At 47.7% G+C, this 19,054-nt stretch overlaps 1 protein-coding gene across 2 annotated transcripts in view; it reads right to left on the reverse strand.

The window, feature by feature from the left end:
- The window catches only part of LOC144823936 (sperm-specific sodium:proton exchanger-like), an 8,804,346-nt gene that overhangs the window by 5,261,910 nt on the left and 3,523,382 nt on the right, over positions 1–19,054 (reverse strand). For both annotated transcript variants that reach the window (XM_078682870.1, XM_078682871.1), the window contains one exon: positions 146–227. In XM_078682870.1, coding sequence (XP_078538996.1) covers positions 146–227 — 82 coding nt within the window. The remainder of the gene's footprint in view (positions 1–145; positions 228–19,054) is intronic.

Raw genomic sequence — 19,054 nt, forward strand, 5'->3', positions numbered from 1 at the left:
AAATATAACAGCTAATACATGTATTTACATTGTCTAAAGAAAATCAATCACATATTTTCGATGTGTCTGAATTATGGCTTTGAATAAGTTCGGTTTACTAACACTTTCAGAGTCGTTAAATCACAAAGCGAATATTGTGGCATACCTAAAAGTAGAATAAGCTTCCTCATACTCGCTGCATTAATTAACACATTCAGCATTGTTGCTCCTGAAACAATTACTAGTAACTAAAAAGAAAACAAATTATTGGTTATTTATGAGGAATGTCAAATATTAATTCATATTTTCAGTAACAGAAAGTTTCTATAAATAAACAAGTACACTTTCAAGTAAAATCATTCTGTTAGTTACACTTGCTAAGAAGGTATCAATTTGGCCTGGGCGAAATTTTAATTACGCTGGAGTAATTTTAAAATACTCTTGACATGAAATTACCAAAAATTAAGGAATTACGCCTGTTAATGCAATTATGAGTAATTTGGCATGCAAATTATATCAAATTTAGCGAATGCGAGCTGCTACTGGCTGTTGCTTGTTTTGTTCTACTGTGGCACTTGGCACCATTTTCTTGGCGCAAAATGCATCCTCTGGGCAATATTCCTAGCTCGAATTTGCGTAATATCGCATCATTTTGCTGTAATCGTGCATACTTTTACTGTCATTTCATATAATCACGCTACAGCAAATTATGCGAGCTATGCCCACCCCTACTAACAATAGAAACTCATTTGAAATATTTAAAATACATTGTGACTGCTGCACCGAAAAACATATTGACAACAGCCATCGACAAAAAGAAAGTCAACTGACATGCTATTATCCTTGAACGGAATCTCTGCCAATCAACCTAGAGGGCATCTCCTGACTAACACCGACCTCGTCATAGAAAAGCTTTCATTCTATATCGCCGCCCGATTAATCCGCGAGTAAACCTGTTGTATCCTTGAATCTTTAAATACACCACTTTCATAATATTTTCAGATGTCCAGGCTCCCTGAATGAATACTCACCTCTGTCTTATTAGATTTTAACATAAATGTATAAAAAAATGTATACAAACTGTGATCGTGGGTGTAATGGAGAAGAGGCAGGGTTGGCAAAGCCAATGTTTTTTTTTAAATTAGTTTTTTTATTAAACATTTTATTGGGTTTTAAGGCACATAATCACAGCAATCTGATCACCCCCCTCCCCCCCAAAAGAACATACACGGTTCAACACCTCAGCATTCCCATACACATGCCCTTCTTTGTTGTATACACAGCCATTAAGCCAACACTCCATCAGAGGGCAGGTGGCGATCACCACAAACTTCTAGACCTAAACTACCCGAATGGACACACTACTCCTACAACCCCCACACTCTGCCCCCAGTAGAATGTGCAGCCCACCCGAGCCCTAAGTGCATGAAAGAACACCACGAATGTGCACACTCTAACCCCAGTGGACGTCTAGTACATAGTAGCTTCAGTCTCCTAATCCTCCCCCGGGCTTCTCAAAAGGGTATCTGTGGCGGTATGCCTTCTCCAGAGTGGGCACTTCGTTTGCTCCCCAATGGTGAAATCTAACCCCACTCATCTTGACTGAGGGATCATCTTGTGTCACCGCAGTGCACCGCCTCCACCCCGCCACTGCACATGTCCTCAGAGCCAGCCTCCGCGCCCCTGCCACTTAGATGTGTCTGATACAACCCCCAAAAGTTCTTCGGACGGCCCGTGGGAGGGAGCAGCTCACTATAGTGTTCGGATTGCGTGCAACAGTATAGCATGTCGTGTGCCCAGCGTTTGATGTGGGCGTTGGCCCTCTCATCCAGCATAGGGCCACCACCCGTTTGGCAATGAGCATTCCCATATCCACCAGCCTGCGAACAGCGCCGGGCAACCTCCTAGAGTGACCCAACAGCGCCAGAGCGGGGTCCGGGACCAGCTCTATCTCCACTATCCTACTCAATTCTGTAAAGATGTTCTCTCAGTATGCCCGTACTCCCGGGCACTGCCACGCCAAGTGCAGGAAATCCGCCTCGGGCTCGCTGCATCTCTCGCATTGGGCTGTCAGGCGGAGACCATATCTATGCAGCCGCTCAGGGGTGTAATACACTCTATTGATAAATTTGAAATGCACCAGTCTGTGCTTGCCATTTAAAAAAATCCGCCTGGAGTTTACACAACAGTAGCGCCACATATCATCATCAATTGTCATCTGTAAGTCTCTTTGCCACACCAACCTTACTGGTGTTCCCTATGGGACATCGCTATTTTGTAAAGACTAGTCAACAGCTTATGAGGGGTCTCAGTCTTCACTATATATGTGAGTTCAGGGACCTCCGGAGGTTCCTCAAAGTCATCTCCAAGCTGTTCCAGAAGGGTTCTGCGTACTCTTTGATACTGAAAGTGTAGAAGCAAGGAGTCCCCCCCACTCTCAGCAACCTGATCCCAGGATTTAACCTTCTCTTCCAGAAAGAGGTCTCCCGCGAGCTTGATGTACAGCTTGTGTTGGGCAGTTATCACACCTTTTTCTCTGCAGGGGGATAGCCATTGGGCCCATTCCACCGGCATTTTGGGCGTGTAAAGCAGCGCCCCTCCCTGAAGGAGGCAATGTGATTTGTGGCTGTGATAGAATCTAAAATCCCGGTCCTTCGATCCGTTGATCTAAAAATCGTTGCCGGAAGGGGTAGTGGGTCCTCAAATAATCTTTTCATGCGAACATGGGGAATGAGCGAGTCTCCATGCATCCAGGGTGCAAATGCGACGCCTGGGCCACCCTGCAATAGAGCTCCAGGTCTGGGGCGCATGGCAGCAAGAGAATTCTCCACTGCGCCCTAGGCTGCTTACCCGCCCACGCTAGCTTAATCATGAGTTGTGTCAGTCTCCGAAAAAATACCCGGGGCAACATCATTGAGAGGTTAGCAAACAGAAACAGCATTCTTGGGAGCACCACCATCTTCATAATCGAAATGCGACCCAGGAGCGAAAGCGGGAGCCTGCATCAGACCTCAACATCATCTTCCAATTTGCTGAAAGCCACCCCGTAGTTTTCACTGAACTCTATCTCAGAGTCAGTGTGTAACCGTACACCTAAATATCTGATCGAGTCAGTGCTCCATAGTAGCGGGAACTCCATGTCAAATTTCTGCATTACCGGTGTCAGGGGGAAGGCCAGCGACTTGGTCCAGTTTACCTTCAAACCGGAGAGGGCGCCGTAGTGTACCACCTCTCTGAGCATCTACGATAAATTATTTTCTGGGTCACGAACAAAAAGCAAGGTGTCGTCCGCATTCATAGAGACTCCTATCCTGTATAAAGGAAAGCCTATGCCCTAGTTGCCATGGTATTCCCGCAGAGCACACGCTAGCAGCTCCGCCACCAGGGCATACAACAGAGGGGACAGTGGGCATCCCTGTCGGGTCCCCCTGCATATGGGGAAGGAGTCTGAGACCAAATCTCCGAGACGTATCCTGGCCTTTGGTTTATTGTACAGGGATCCTATCATTTGCAGGAAAGGCAATCCCAATCCCATTCTTATTAACACTTGCCGCATAAAAGGCCATTCCACTGAGTCAAAGGCCTTCTCCATGTCAAGGAACACGGCAATTGCCTTCGTATCCTGCTTTACATGCTGCATAGTGCCAAGTACTGTGCGAATATTATATGTTAGGTTCCTGCTCGGGATGAAACCTGCCTGTTCCGGCGTGACCAGCAGTGGAGCTAGGAGTGCCAGACGATTTGCCAAAACCTTGGTGTTAGACCTGGCACCTTGGCGTGAGTCTCCCTTCCACTTTTTTTGCTGATGTGCCTCAGATGTTTTGCTGGTGTTCGATGCTCAGGGCACTGCGCCACGGCCAATCCGTGTCGCAGTGCAAGTGCTCCCAATGTAAAGTGTATGTGTAATTGATGTCCATGATTGGCTTATTTGGTTTACTGTCAATCCCCAGTAAAGTGCACAAGGAGTGCCGGGGCTTGTAGATACAAATGCTGCTAGTGGGCCTGCAGCGCTGGTTGCGCCACCCACAGAAGCGGCCTCGTAAGACATGACTCGGGTCCGCCATTGCAGACCCCGCGTACAGTCCCGTACTGTCACGCTGACTGCGCAAGTGCCCACACTTGCCAGTCCCTGAACCTTCCCTAACCTCCATATCAGTCACCCCTATGGTAGGCCTACGGCCAGGGTGCATTGAAGCGTAAGGTAGGACAAGCCTAGAGAGTGGCATGTCCTCATAGTGAATTGCCGCCCTTTTCGTTCTTCACTATGGAAGGGATACCGGTTCTCTTAGGCCAAGATGAGCTGTCGGAACTATTACACGCTATAGTCCCGGCAGACTCAGGGAACACGGTAGCAGGTCGAGTTTAGTATGCCTGAACTCAGAATAATAAAATACTTCCTTTAGTAAGGTTTATTTTAATATCCTGTGTTTGCAAATGCTACTTTTAGAAAGATAGCCTTTGCGCGCCTAACTATTTAGCCCGCCTCTGCCAGGATGTGTATCGGTTGTCTGGGTTTGTGTGAGTGACAGGGCTGGGAGATTCCCGGGGACAGTTGGAACCCCCAGGTGGTGAATAGGGTGCTTGCACCAGGATGGGTGGGCGCAGTAGTCCTTGACTCTGAGTAGGGTTGTGCTCCACCACCACAATGCTGGCTCCACCCCCCTGCGGAGCGTCTGATGTCCCTGCCCGCACTCTGAAAGAAGACGGCAACTCCCTGTAAACAGAGTACTCCAGAACCGGGTTGAACTAGGCTCAGGCCCCCTGGCCTGAAAAGACAAAAGAATCGCAGTATAAATATAGGAGCTCCGCTCCTTACAAATCAGATCCAATTTTGACCACGACGAACCTCTGCCTGACTAGAAGGACCAAGAGAAGCTGAAGGACGGAAACCGGTCTGAATCCTGTAAGACTGGCCTGCAGTGGTGCCTTGCAGAGAACGGAGAGGAAAGGACCAGAAAGGACTTTGTAGACTTGTGCCTGAAACGATCTCCAAGGGCTTGATTGAGAGCTTTCCCCCTGAACGGAACCCCAGGACCATTGGGTTCTATCTGCTTGTGCCCGTCTGCTGTTGGGCCTTAGTTCTTATTCCCTCGCCGGAGTTGTGACTTGGGTGCCCTCGCCCCCTCCCAGGTCGTGACAGCTCGGAGCCTGGTCGCCCCGCCGTAGAGAGCCCGCTCATCCCTGAGTCGCTCTCTGCTTCAGTGCCGGCCGCCCGCTCTCCTGTCACCTCGCCGCTAACGGAGCGCGTTGTGCACCTCTCATCTTCTCCCGCCGGAATCTGCACGGAGCGCATTCCATAGCCTCGGACGGTCCGTACGTCGTAACGTACCCGACTGTCTTGCTTTGTCCTCCTGCATACCAAGACCTGTGCCGCACCTCAAGAAAGGTCTCCCCGTACAGTGGTACCGGAAGCCTGGTGTTGCACCCGTCTGCCGTAGAACGCGACGCCCCTCACAGATCCACGAGTACGACCCAGTGTGCTAAGAAGTAGTACGCCCCGCAGGCCTGAACGGCGCCTCGCCCCGTGAGCCGCATCCACCCCGGATCGCCGCAACCCTCCACAGTCCTGCTCCTCCACCTCTCACCTCGAGGAGGACCTGAGCCAGAGAGATCCTCTGGAGAACCGTCGGCCTCGTTCGGAATCCGCCCTCACCAGCCGCGCCTGAAACGCCTCGGACTTCCACAAGCAAGGTACACGTGAACTCCGTCCCGAGTTCACATCGGATCCAGGGTCCGCAACGTTCTTATTTCCCTGTCATCGTACCTTGCTGCACAACGAACATTGAAAGACTAAATCTCGCCTATTATAATCTGGTGGCCTCGAATTGCTAAACGTTATACGGTCTTGTGATAATCCTGCTTGAATCTATCTTTTATATAAAGTATACGTATTTTTGGTACAACTACACGACTGGTGTCCATTGGTGGTGGGTCAATGGGTTTACTGTGTGTGATCATAAATGCTTAACTTACGATCGCCCTGAGGATTAGCCTTGTCTGCTCGCGCCACACTACCTAGAGGGTGAGCAGGGGTTATTCGAAGGAGTAGTTCCCTTGCCCTGACGTGGAACTGAGGGTCCCTGCTTGTCACAAGTGCATACCTGTGCCAACCAGAGACCTCCGGTTCCAACACTTGGCAAATATTTTTGTGTCAACAGTTTGTAGGGAGAGGGGCCTGTACGAGCCACACTCATCAGGTGCCTTGCCTGGCTTAAGGATAGTAACCATGAGCGCCTCCCTCATTGATTGCGGCATGCATCCTTCTACACAGATATCATCAAACAGCGTCGACAGGTGTGGGAATAATCGGTCCTGGAACGCTTTATAAAAGCCCACCATGAACCTGCCTGCACCAGGGGCACTACCCGACCGCATGCCCGCGAGAGCTTCAACAATTTCATCTTTCTCAATAGGTAGCATCAGGAATTCCCTATGCGTGTTGGTGAGTGTAGGCAGCTCTATATGCTCCAGGTAATCTCGAATTTCATAATCGAGATCCCCGCTCTGAATACAGATCTGTGTAATAGCATTTAAACCTCTGGGCTATGTCCGTCTCATCTGTGAGGACCACGCCCTCATCCGTTCTTAGTTCCGTAAATTGTGGTCTCCCCCTCCTCCCTCTCAACACCCTTGCTAGAACTGAGCTGGGTCTCTCTCCCTCGCCGTCGCGTACTTTCCCATATGTTTGACCTCCCTGTCTGCTTCCTCATGATGTTCGATCAGCAGGGACCTGATCTCTTCGTCTACTGCCGTGTCGTGGGCTCTCTGCTGTCGCTCCTCTAACCGTGCCAATTGCTGCTCCAATTCAGCTAATCTTTGCCTGAATGACCTTAGTGCTTAGACATAGCGATGCCCCTCATGTAGACCTTTAATGCCTCCCACACTGATTGGAAGCTGTCCACTGAACCTATGTTGGTCTCAAAGAACATATCTATAGCTTCCGCTAGCTCCCCTCTGAATAGTGGATCATGGAGCGAGTATGGTGGAAAGCGCCATGTAAACAGTGGGATCGTTTTCTTAGGGGTGGCCAACACTAACAGTATTGGTGAGTGATCAGATAGGGTACGCAGAAGGACCATACAATCACTTATCAGTCCCAGTAGGGAGGAAGACGCCAGCCAATAATCTATTCAGGTGTGTATGTCATAATAGGCTGAGTAGTGTATATATCCCCCCTGCGCTGCATGCCGCATTCTCCACACATCCTCTAGGTCTAAGCTGGTGATCACGCTGTGTAGCATTTATGTCACAGCTGTGGGCCTACGGGCTGGGCCTGCGGATCTATCTAGAGTCGGATCTAGTACTAAATTGAAATCACCACCCCACAGGAACTGGGCCTCATTGTAGTCGCGGGCAATCGTTGCTAAAGACATATAAAATTCCGGGGAATCATAGTTAGGGCCATACACGTTAACTAGTACTAAGTCCAACCCCAGACCTTTACATCTCGATATTACAAAACGTCCTGCCAGGTATGCTCTCAAGAGCTCCAGTGTGAGTTTTGATTTGGGGTTTACCCAGGTCAGCACTCCCCTGGCATGAGACGTGAAGCCCGCCGAGGTCGATATTCCCCTCCAAACCTCTGCTACGTATCATCCTGCTCACTTGTGGCAGGTGAGACTCCTGTAGGAGTTCCGCATCTACTTGATGTCTCTGTAAGTAACTCAATACCTTCCTTAGCTTCCGGTAGTCATTAAGACCCCTAACCTTCTATGTAAGCGCCCTAATCGAGTCAACAGGTCAAGGCTTCTCTGGTGTAGCCGTGCCTGCCATTGTTATCTAATCTGAACTTCGTGCGTGTATGCTCACTGATGGTTTCTGTGTCCTGCTGCATGTTCAAAAACCAAAAACCCCCCAACAACCCAACATCCAACCCACGCACTCAATCGCCCCCGCCCCCTCCTACAACAGACCACCCTCAACCTGGCCTTGCAGAATCCCTTAGGCCGGCCCCCCAACTCCAACTCCCCAAACCGTGGGACTCTCTGGGAGTCATTTGAGTGCATAGCACGCAGGGGCCGATGTTGCTTCACAACCAACCAGTAATGTGTCTACTCAGTGTACCGAACGCCCTCCTCCGTCTACCCGTTGTGCCGTATCTCAAGCGTCAGTTAAGGAGCAACTTATACAGTCCCTTCCATGAATCAGAAATATCCGCAAATGACCACTTGTACTTGGAATCCCCCTCTCGTACCTGGTGTTCAGTCCAGCAAGCGCTATTAGGCTGCGCGTACCTCCACGGGGATTTTTCCATTTTTACCAACTGTGCGTGTGCAAACAGTATCTTCACTATGCAGCGCTCTCGAGGTGACCATCCAAGCAACCATAACCTCTTACCCGCTCCCCTCCCCCAATCATTGGTCTTCAAGACCAACATGTATAATGTCCCCAAGTCCCAGGCCTCACCGCACACCTTGCCCCTTACCCCCTCTGTCATCATGTAGCACTAAACAATAAAAAAGGGGGGAGGGGTATCACTCCTGTTCGTCCAACTGGCTGCTCCTCTCCTCGCCATCCGGTGGCCTATTTGTGTCCTTGCGATGTTTCCTTGTCCACCCTTTCAATGCCTGCCACAGGGCCTTTGGGTCTGTAAACAGGTGGGAGTGCCCCTGTTGATTGACACGTAGTTTTGCGGGGTACAGCATTGCGTAGTCCAGGCCCAAATCTCTCAGCTGCCTTTTAAACGGGGATAAGTGCTTGCGGGCTTCCTGCACTCTGGCCGTGAAGTCCGGATAAAGCGAGATCTCTGAGCCCTCGAACTGTAGCGACTTCTTGTCTCTGGCGAGTCGTAACACTGCATCCCTGTCCCAATATTTGAGCAGCTTGGCAATTATGGGGCGCCGTGAAGCTCCAAGCCGCGGGCGAGGGCCCAGCAAGGGGTGCGTCCGCTCCACAACGAACATTGGCGAGAATACTCCCTCCCCGAGCAGTGTCACCAATAGCTTTTCAACAAACAACTCCATTTTGCCCATTGGGGTCATTTCTGGAATGCCCGTGATGCGCAGATTACAGCGGCGCGAGCAGGCCTCCAAATCCTCCGTTTTATCTTGCAAAGCCTGCATGAGTTTCCCAATTTTCTTATGATCAGCGTCCAGCTCTGTGTGCGCTTCTTCCACCTCAGTAATCCTTCTTTCGGACATGTCGAGTCTTTCCGCATGCTTATCAATCCTCTCCGCCATTCTGTCCATTCTATAGGTTAGAGCGTCTATTTTCGAACATAGGGACTTCATGCTGTTTTGGAGGCCTTTTTCCATCGCGAGAAGCAAGTTTCTTATGTCTGTGCCCGCTGCGAATTCCTCACCAGCCTGCGTGCTGTCTCTGTCTTCGCCCGTCGCGTCCTGCGACTTTGAGCGCCGTTGCTCAAAGGACAGCTTGCTCTGCGTCTTGTCTCCTCTACCCATGCTGCCAAGGGATCTGGGGGGAATAGCTGCTGTGTGCGGCTAACCGTGATCTCAGAAAGTTAATGCGGGATAGTGGGGGTCTGGGGCAAACCAGGTATGTTGCCGAGCTCCTCACCAACACTGCCGGAGTCTGCACTGCCAAAAGCGGCGATGTCCAACCGGCCGCTGCGCTGCCTCTAAATGTCTTCGGCCTCACAGGCCTGTCCAGTAAGGTAGCCTTCCACTCGATCTCCCTCGTGCCGCTCTCACGCCCTGCACTGGGCCTGCACTCTGCCCGAAACTCACCGCTGTTGAATATGCGTCTCTCAACTGCAGTCCACCGCTCAATCAGTGTCCCAACTACCACCTCGAGGGGGGGGGGCACAGACACCCCTCCGTATTAGGGTGGTTCTGCTGCACACGTCAGGCTGCTCTCACTCAATGGCCTCTGACCGTCGGTTTGCGCCCCAAAGTATGCTCCATTGCCAATCCCCCAGCCAATGCAGTGAGTGCTCTTTTTGTGCGGTTTTAAACTCAAGCCCAGCTAAGCTCTGATCCCAGTCCACTCCTCGCTCTTGCCGTGGCTCTGCCTCTGCAGGGGCGTCTAGGGCCTCCTCACCGCCGCCGCGGCAATCACTTACTCGAAGTCCCAGCTGCCTTCAAAGTCGCAGCCCCCGCACCTTCCGCAGCAAGGCCTCTCCACGCTGTATTGCCAGGCCTAGGGCCATCGGCTCCAGGCGCCGCTGCAAGTCTCTCCACCGCAGCCTTGGCCGTAGTCCGTCTTCTTCTCGTCTTCCCCCGCAGTATTATTCGGGGGGAGGGGAGCACAAGTATAGGGGGGCCGCCGCAGGGCCCTACACCGACCCGGTCAGGTCGTGCAACAGGATCGCTGACTCCCCCGGGCTTTCAGGCTCAGCCGCTTGGTCAGCTCCCAGCTGCCTTCCGCACCCGTGCCACACTCACGGTGACCCCACTCAGCCTCAAGCGGCACTTCAGGTCGCGGTTGCAAGGCCTGCCGCTCCGCCAAATTACCGCAGCCGATATCTTCGGGCCCTGAGCCCCAAATTCCGATCGCCAGGCACCCGCTTGCAGCTCCAGACTTTCACTACATCAGGGGGGCCTCAGCAGTGTTAGATCAGTGGTATGACGCAGGATATTGCAGGATAATTCGCACAACGGGTTGTAGCTCAAGCCTCAGACGGCCATCTTGCTCGCTGGCAAGCTCCGCCCCCACACGCCCCCCCCCCCCCGGCAAGGCCAATGTTTGTAGTACACACAAAATAATTCTTGAAGCAATAGCAGACATTTAAAATTCAAAATACAACAGGAACTTTTAGCTGAATCATATGCATTTTAATATAGTATTATTGTCATTATTTAAAAGATGTGTTAAGAACAATGTCTTCTACAAACAGAAAATCAAAGTTAATCAGACAAAAATCATGATCATGTAAATTACGGTTCTTCATTAGCGGACTGAAAACAAGAATAGATTCATTAAAAAAAAGTAATAACACACCCTCCTTAAGTTTAATAAGTAAGATAAATGCAAAGAATATGCCGCCTCGTTTCTTGAGTCTTGAGACATAAGCAGAAGATAATCCCAATTTTCTACACCACCAAACACAGTAAGGGCCTGATTATGAGTTTGCAGTGCAGGAGCGGGCCGCCACACCACTGTCTTGCTCCTACACCGCCAAACCTCACCTCCAGCCGGCCGCCAGATTACGAGTTATCTCGTGGTCTGGCAGGCAGTCCTTTCGCATTCCCACGGTAGTGCCTATTAATAAGGCACCACACAGGGGGGTATATTATCAACAACTAGCGATAATTTTTGTCTCTAACTTGTTTAGAGACAAAAATTATCGCCGCACATCGGCGATTTTTATCGCAGATAAACCTTGCTATTAGCAAGGTTTATCGCAAATGCGATAAAAAACGCCCGCAATGCATGAATATCGCTGAAAAGTCAGCGATATTCATGCATTATCGAGCAAATGCTCTTAGCCATGTTATCCACCTCCCATTGGATAACATGGCTACGAACTGCTCAGGGCAGGTGTTAGCTTTTGGAGATATTCGCCCTTAGCGCAAATATCTCCAAAAGTTGGTAATAGGAGATAGCGATGTTAGCAACTGTTTCCAGTCGCTAACATCTTGGCACGCCCACTTTGCATATCATTAGTGATAAATATCACTGACATGCAAAGTGGGGCCCATGATGGTCGCTATCTCCTATTAGCTGTCGCTAACTGGTGTTAGCGACAGCTTGGTAATAGGGAGATAATTTTATCTCCGCTTTCTTGGCTTTTAAAGCCAAAAAAGCGGAGATAAAACCCCTTGATAATATACCCCAGGGTGCGCCAAAGCCTGTTCCTGCATGGCATGCAGACAGGAGGGCACACAATGTGTCCCCCTACATACATTCCATGGCCCTGAGGCAACATAGGACCCTGTAGGGTCCCCCTTGTTTCTCACCATCACACTTTTAATGGCGGGTACACTGCCCTGGAAAGGGAGGTGGTCCAGAAACTCTTAATATGCTTGGAGGTGCGTCAGCGGCATGGCAAAGCATACTGTGGCCTCAGATTGCCCCTCCATCACCACTGCTGTTGAGGAGGTCCTATGGCTGGTCCAACAGCAGTAGTTGTACTATGGCAGTCAGACTACAGATGTGGCGGTCCCCCACCGCCACTGCACCTCTGCCACAGGTAATCAGGCCCTAAATCTGCTCACCTCAAATGTCTGTTTTTCTTGCAAAGATTTTATAGGTCCACACCAATCTGGAAGAGTGGCAACAACTTTTGTCATGTTTACAACAGATTCTTCAAGCAAAGGATTAGCTAGTGCCATATACTCCAGCTGAAAAATTACAAAAAACACTTCACCATTCCAGGCACTTTATTACTCCTTTGGATTGGTAAACTACCATCCAATCCAACCTGGAATGAAAAGCAGACCCTTGTTTTTAATTATAATTTGTGCTCCCTGGTGTCGGAGCCCAGCTCTGTCCCATCTGACATGCTCTAAAACGAATAAAACACATTTGCCAGGGGCTGCTTTTATTCATTTCAGGTTGCCTTGGAAAAAGACATTTGAAGTGAGCTAGCACCAGTGTAGTTATAGTAAGGTCAGACTTTCCAAGGGCAACGTAATTTTGTGTTCTTTTAATAACTTAGGTGCTGTTTGAAGAAGGTGTATGAAAGTGGTCATGGTAATCCATCATGCGGGGGTCAAGGAAATGAGGGTCTCTAAAGTGTGATTTTCCCATTTTAAATCCACCAGGAAAATGTGCTCTCTGATACAGGCAGTACAGCTGAATGGATTCTCAACATATTCGGCGCAAAGTTTGAATTTTACTCAGAAAGCATGATTTTTCAGATCTGGTATAATAAACCTGTTCAGCTGTTTGAGAGAATAAAATTTAAAGAGGAGCTCAGACTAGACATGAAGAAGTTAGCCCTCAGAAAAAGTTAGCGATGTGTGGTCGGTTGGTACAGTAGCAGTACCGTGGTGCTCCTATAGTACTCAATCGGGGCACAACTTAAAAAATGTATTTGCTTCTCATTGGTCTCAAAAGGAATGTATCTCTTTGGCTATTGCCGTAACGTCAAACTGGCACAAGTACTGAGGAATCAGCATAATCTCATTTGCGCACTGTAACACCTGAGAACGTTTTCTCAGATGCTTTGGCTGCCATTACAGGACTCGTGGACTCAGTCCCCGAGTCCTGAAGAAAAAAAAGGCTCATCAGGGTGTTGGGTCAACACATTCTGAATCTATCTAGGCCCATGTGGGCGCAGGGGGATATATCTCAAACTAAATAAAACTATATATTTATGGTCGCAGGTATCACTGTTCCAGTCACTGGAACCAAAGTACTCTGTGAGGCCCACAGTGTGGCACTGCAGTAATGGTACCTCAGTCCCAAAAAACATTAAAAAAAATTAGAAGGGTCTGGTCAAGCAGACAGTAGGCCATGAGCAGTTTTCCTCTCGCCAGTGAGCAGGGCACAGCCCCAAACCACTGCTGTATATGGCAGAAGGCACTGTGCAGCGCGGAAGTTCCCTGTCTGGGGCGTGGATACCCACAGGGAGCTGGTGGCAGGACAAGGCCCAAGGCCATGAGCAATATGTGATTGGCAGACCACAGTGGGGGTTGGTGGTGGAGCAACATTTCACTGAGGGTTGTGCCTTAAAGGGAAAGCCTGTTGCAAAATATCTGTGAGGAAAGCAAACAATTCTGTTAGCAATTGATTATACACCGGTGGATGCCTGCGCATGCCCATGTTAAAAAGTTGTTACGCAGCACTTTAAACACATTTCATGCAAAGAGGACATTTATAAGGTGTAGATGTTTATTTCCATCAATTCGCAGAAGATTTTGAGGCACTGCAGATAGCTGAATACTGTATTATGTAGGGGTAGCCAACTTACAGATGTGTTAACTCATTATGTGGTTATAAGCACATCCTTAAGGCTTCATGCAATTTTGCTTATCTTAGAAATGTGTGTAGTATATTTTACCAAACTACAGAGGTTTGCCCAAAAGGCCTGGCTGAAGATATCTTATCAATGGCTAATGCATACCAAACAGCCTCTTGAATTAAAATTGGGGATCATTTTAAATCTTTAAGAGGGTGATCCCATTAAGGTGACAAAAGGAAGTGTGAAGTGTTATTGAAGTGTGTTTAACTTTTAAAAGTGGATGACCCACATTAAAATCTAAATGGGTATTTTGTTCGTTGGGTGTGTGACTGCCTCTCTGATCTGGATACCAATGCCGCCCAGATCTGCCTTTCATCTGTTTTTCACTGGCTTGCACATGCCCAACTTAAATGCAATGTGAATTAGTCGTAGGTACTCTTGTATGGCCAGTTCCCCCCTGCCTTCAGAGACTCTTTGTGGCCTCCAAATGCCCCATGCCCCAGCTCAGTGGGTGACCCGGCAAATAACTTAGGGGTGTGGTTTGGTGAAGATCTCCGGTTTGCAGAACACATTAAGAAACGTACTGGATTCTGCTTCGGGACCCTTAAGGCCTTACGAAGGTTATTTCCTCTACTTCCTAGGGAGGCTAAAGAAATGGTAGCGCGTGCCCTCATCCTTTCCCGCCTCGATTATGCCAATGCTTTGTTCATTGGCATTCCCGGCTATCTGGTTAAGAAACTTCAAATCATACAGAATGCCGTAGCCAGAATCCTGCTCAACATTTCTCGGAGATCTAGTGTTCGGCAGGATCTGCATTGGCTACCTGTGGCCCAACGGGTGCAATTCAAGGCACTTATTCTATCTCACAGGGCCGTCATGGCCAAGGGCTTGCATACCTTAGGAGGCGCTTTGTTCTGTATATGCCTAGGTGTCCCTTGTGATCTGCCACTCAACGCCGGCTGGTCCTCCCACAGTTTTGTAGGGCACGTTTGGGAGGCCAGTCCCTTTCTGTTAAAGCAGCAGTTTCCCGTGGAGCTACAGCATACGCAGGACTTTTGCCTTTTTAAAAACATTTAAAAACTCATCTTTTTAAACTGCTCATCTAATTTATCCTGCCCCCTCTTCCACAGCCCACGCACACGATAGGACACTCTAGAGTATTAGAGTGTGATATAAGTCTTTGTGACCGGGTTTTTGTGGCGCCCGTAACGGGAGCGAGCCAGAACGCCAGAGACGGAGACAGAGGGAGTGAGAGACAGCTCTACGGCTTCGTGATTCTGCCGTGATTTTGCCATGCTGTGGAGTGGTATAGCCCTGCTGTGCCCTGCCTGCCTAGCTGCTGTGAGGCAGAAGGGCACTAAGGGCGCTCAAGGAGGGAGGTCGGACGGCAACAGCGAGGTGAGCACTGGGCGAACTAACGGGGGCCAACACCGCTCACTGCATGCTCATTGACACCTTCAGCAGTACGGTGCAGCCGGCGGCCGGCGGTTTGCCTGCGGCTTTCCCTGAGGTTTTCCCTGCGCTTTCGCTGCCTGCCTGTAGCATCGAACCACCCCGCCTCTCATTACCGCTCACCTTCAGGGTATCACGGGTGGGGGCGGAGGCAGAGAAGCGGTGAAGCGAGCTGCGAGGTGAGCAGTGCATCAGGAAACACTCACCAGGAAAGTGTCATGACTGCCACCTCCACGTAAAAAAATTACTGCTGCTTAGTCTGTGTGGATGTGGGCTCGTTGTCACTCAGTGGTGGGGGAGCTACCACCTACTGAAATGCCAGACCAGCAAAACAACAGCTGCATCACCAAAGCACAACTAAAGCCAGGATCAAAAACCACACCTCGCCACTGCGGCTATGACTCTCTGATATCATGTTGTAGCTGGAGCTGTAGCCGCGAGGTGAGCATTAGGATACAGCGGTGGCATATCTACCTGATCTGTGCCTGAGGTCACACAACATACCACCTACCGCCTCCACCCCTTGTGTACCATAGACGACCAGGAGAGCACTTGGGGCACAGGCAAGCGCGAGCTGTAGGTGGTAGAAGTGGTTTGAGTGAAGGGGCTTTGGAGACACACAGCATGTGATCAGGCAGGGTGAGGAAGGCCCCAGGAGAGAGAGTAGCCACTCTAAAAGGCCTCGCCAAAGAGAAAAAAGGCAGTAATCCAGCAATAGCACGGGGGGAAACTCAACAACAAAGAGCCCGTTAATCTCCCCTATTGCTTCTATGTTTGAAAAATCAAGTCTAATCAAAAAAAGGATGCAAAACTCAAGACTTCAATATTTAAAGGATTCCACTTCATCTCTCTGTGCTAAACCAGGAGAAACATCAGGTCTAATGACCCCCTTAGCAACGCAAGAAATATCGCAATGGGTAAATCAGGGGAGGGCAAATTCAAACAAAAAAAATATCCTAACAGAATCAGCAGAAAACTCAAATCAAAACTTTATTGAGACATTAGACCTAAGCAAACTAGAGGAAGTAGAACTCCGAGACAACAAAGATCTGACCGGAATTCACCTTACAAGTAATACCATCCTAACAATGGCAACAGTTTACTCAAATGGAAGTGGCACCAGTAATACTAGCATCAGTTTGGAACATCTACATTGTGGTCCACCAACAGCCTCAAAACAATGTATGGGGAAAGCACTACCTATAGCACAGCTATAAAGACAAGTAATGACCCTACACATACAGCTGAGCATAGTCAAGAAGCTGGCCAACATGACTTGCATTTAAAAATAGATGAATCAGTGCATCAATGGTCGAGAAAAGAGAAAGCGATAGCCAGCTTGGAGGACCTAAGTTCGAGTACACGTGTGGAAATTACACACGCTACGATACTGGAAATTGATGGGAACGGAGACGATGATGAGGTATTGTTCATGTCATGGGAGAGTATACCGATGGAAGACTTATGTGTGGAAACCAATAAGGGACAGGGGCAAGAAGAAAGAAACGAGCAAGTGTTAAGACCAAATGACACGGAAGGAAAAGGCAAGATCTTAAATCAGAGAATAAAAACCAAATCAATTACAGTGGATAAATCAGGACAAACATCAGAAACAGAGACAAGAAACTTTGAAAAGAATAAGAATGTACAAACTGAACTAATTTCGAAAAGCTTCCAGGCACTTCAAATGTCCTCAGTAACATTGATAATGCAGTCAGATAAGCTGGACATACAGATAGATCTAATGAACATCATTGCATCATACATATCTGGAATAAACACCAAACTTGAAAATTAAACCAAATTAATAAAAAGGGTACAATCAGTTTATACACCACAGGAATCAACTTGCACATGTGGACACATAATAGAAAAATTAGGTTTTTTACCTAAAATAATGGAACAGATACTCTGTTTAAATAAGCGCTTGGTCCTACCGGTTGAGAACCTGGAGCCCACGTTAACATCAGTAATTGAGGAAAATACTATTCAAAATAATGTACAGGGACCAGCAAAAACTGACCAGGACCAAATGAAAGAACTTCAAACTAACACCTGTGAGATGGGGAAAGCACAGCAAACCAATCAGAGACCCAGCACTAAAGAACCAGGGAATCTAAGGCCACAGTCCAGAAGACTAAAAAAGAAAGACAGAAGATCAAGAAACAGACTTAACAAATTTAACACCGATATAGATAAAAAGGTATATCCCATTTTTGTCACAACAACAGCAGATGAACGTCAAAAGGAACAGTCTCCAGAATCAATTCAGGATACTGATATAATAGATGAAATCCCTCTCTATAAAAAAAACTAAGGAGACTATTAAAGACAAAGTGGAAGCCTCTGGGAACTACACCAATAAAACCACTGCAAGCGAACCCAATGATTGTATTCTGTAATCTCCAAAATATCCTAACAACACTAAGCTTATAGAATAACCTGAAGCTGCAAAACCAAAGCAAGCAGATAGTGATACATCATATAATCAATTAAATAATGTAGTCCACAACAATAAGTCGGGGATGGAGAATATGCCTTTATCGATAGGGTTACACAAAAATAAAAACGGAATTGAGGAGGAAGCCTGTAAAAGGATGGATATCAAAGAGGACATCCTAAATGTGTCAAAAAGGGGAGTTAAAATAAAGCAAGCCACTCTGCCCAGCACCCAAGAACAGAAGGCTTTAGCTGTAACCTACAAACCTACTGATTGTAATGGCCGGAAATCTGAAGTAAGGAGAATTACATATGCTGAGAAAGCAAATTTGAGGGCCATAAATTGTCATGTAGTAAAAGAAGAGGACACCCAATATTTTCTAGGACCACCTCATAATCATATACAAACCAGGCATCATAGTTCAGAAGACTTAGTGCCTGCATCCCTAACCAAGTCAAAACTCATATTAAGAAAATGGAGGATAAAAATAATTTTAAAAACGCGGAAATCAGAAGTCTTGCTGATGGCGTTTTTCGAGCCCGAGACACGCGGAATGAACTAGACAGACACGAAACGATGGCTGCCCATTAAAAGACTGCATAACTCTGTGGAAGTGTGATTTATCCCATGACACGTATGATGTCGACGTAATATGAAAATATCGCCAGGCATCCCCAAGTTGATTTGAAAGTTCTATGTACCGATATAAAAATACGCATTAAAAACGTTGATACAGAGACATTTATTGATTCCAATATAAGCGATCATATCTGAAAACTTTATCAAAACGTTCAGACCCTATAAGTCAATCCGCATGGGACAAACTGAAGTCAACTCAAAAACACGGGACTGTCGAAAAAACCCCCTCACCAAAAAAAACAACTGAATGAGATAATATTATTGAACAGTCAACTATATTAGAAATCAACATATGTGCTACTCCATCCCTTGCCTGTTATCATAGACAAAACGACTGTTTTATGAAGTAGAAATGATGCTAAAAGACGATGTCCTGATGAAGGCAGCAGTGCCGAAACGTGCTTAGTTTTTATTCTGCCGCTAGCCATCATCATATGTATCCGCTCTCTGTGCCCAGAATCATGAATGTAAATAGTAAATGTAAATAATGTGTTAAAATGCAGTTGATATCTTGAAAAATGGCAAAGAAACTAAGAATGAATCAAAACTACCAAAAAATAGAATTAAGATATATTTTTCTAAAATATCGAATTGAGTACTATCTATTTTCCTGCACCCATAAAGTGAAGTTGTTTAATGTATGTTTGCTATTGTTAATTTCTCTAACTTGTGCTATTTCCCTAGACATAGCAAACCTATTTGTTTTAGTAGGGGTCCCTTTTGTTTTCCAAAATTAT

Source organism: Lissotriton helveticus, chromosome 3_1 (assembly GCF_964261635.1).
Source record: "Lissotriton helveticus chromosome 3_1, aLisHel1.1, whole genome shotgun sequence".
NCBI classification, from domain to species: Eukaryota; Metazoa; Chordata; class Amphibia; order Caudata; family Salamandridae; genus Lissotriton; species Lissotriton helveticus.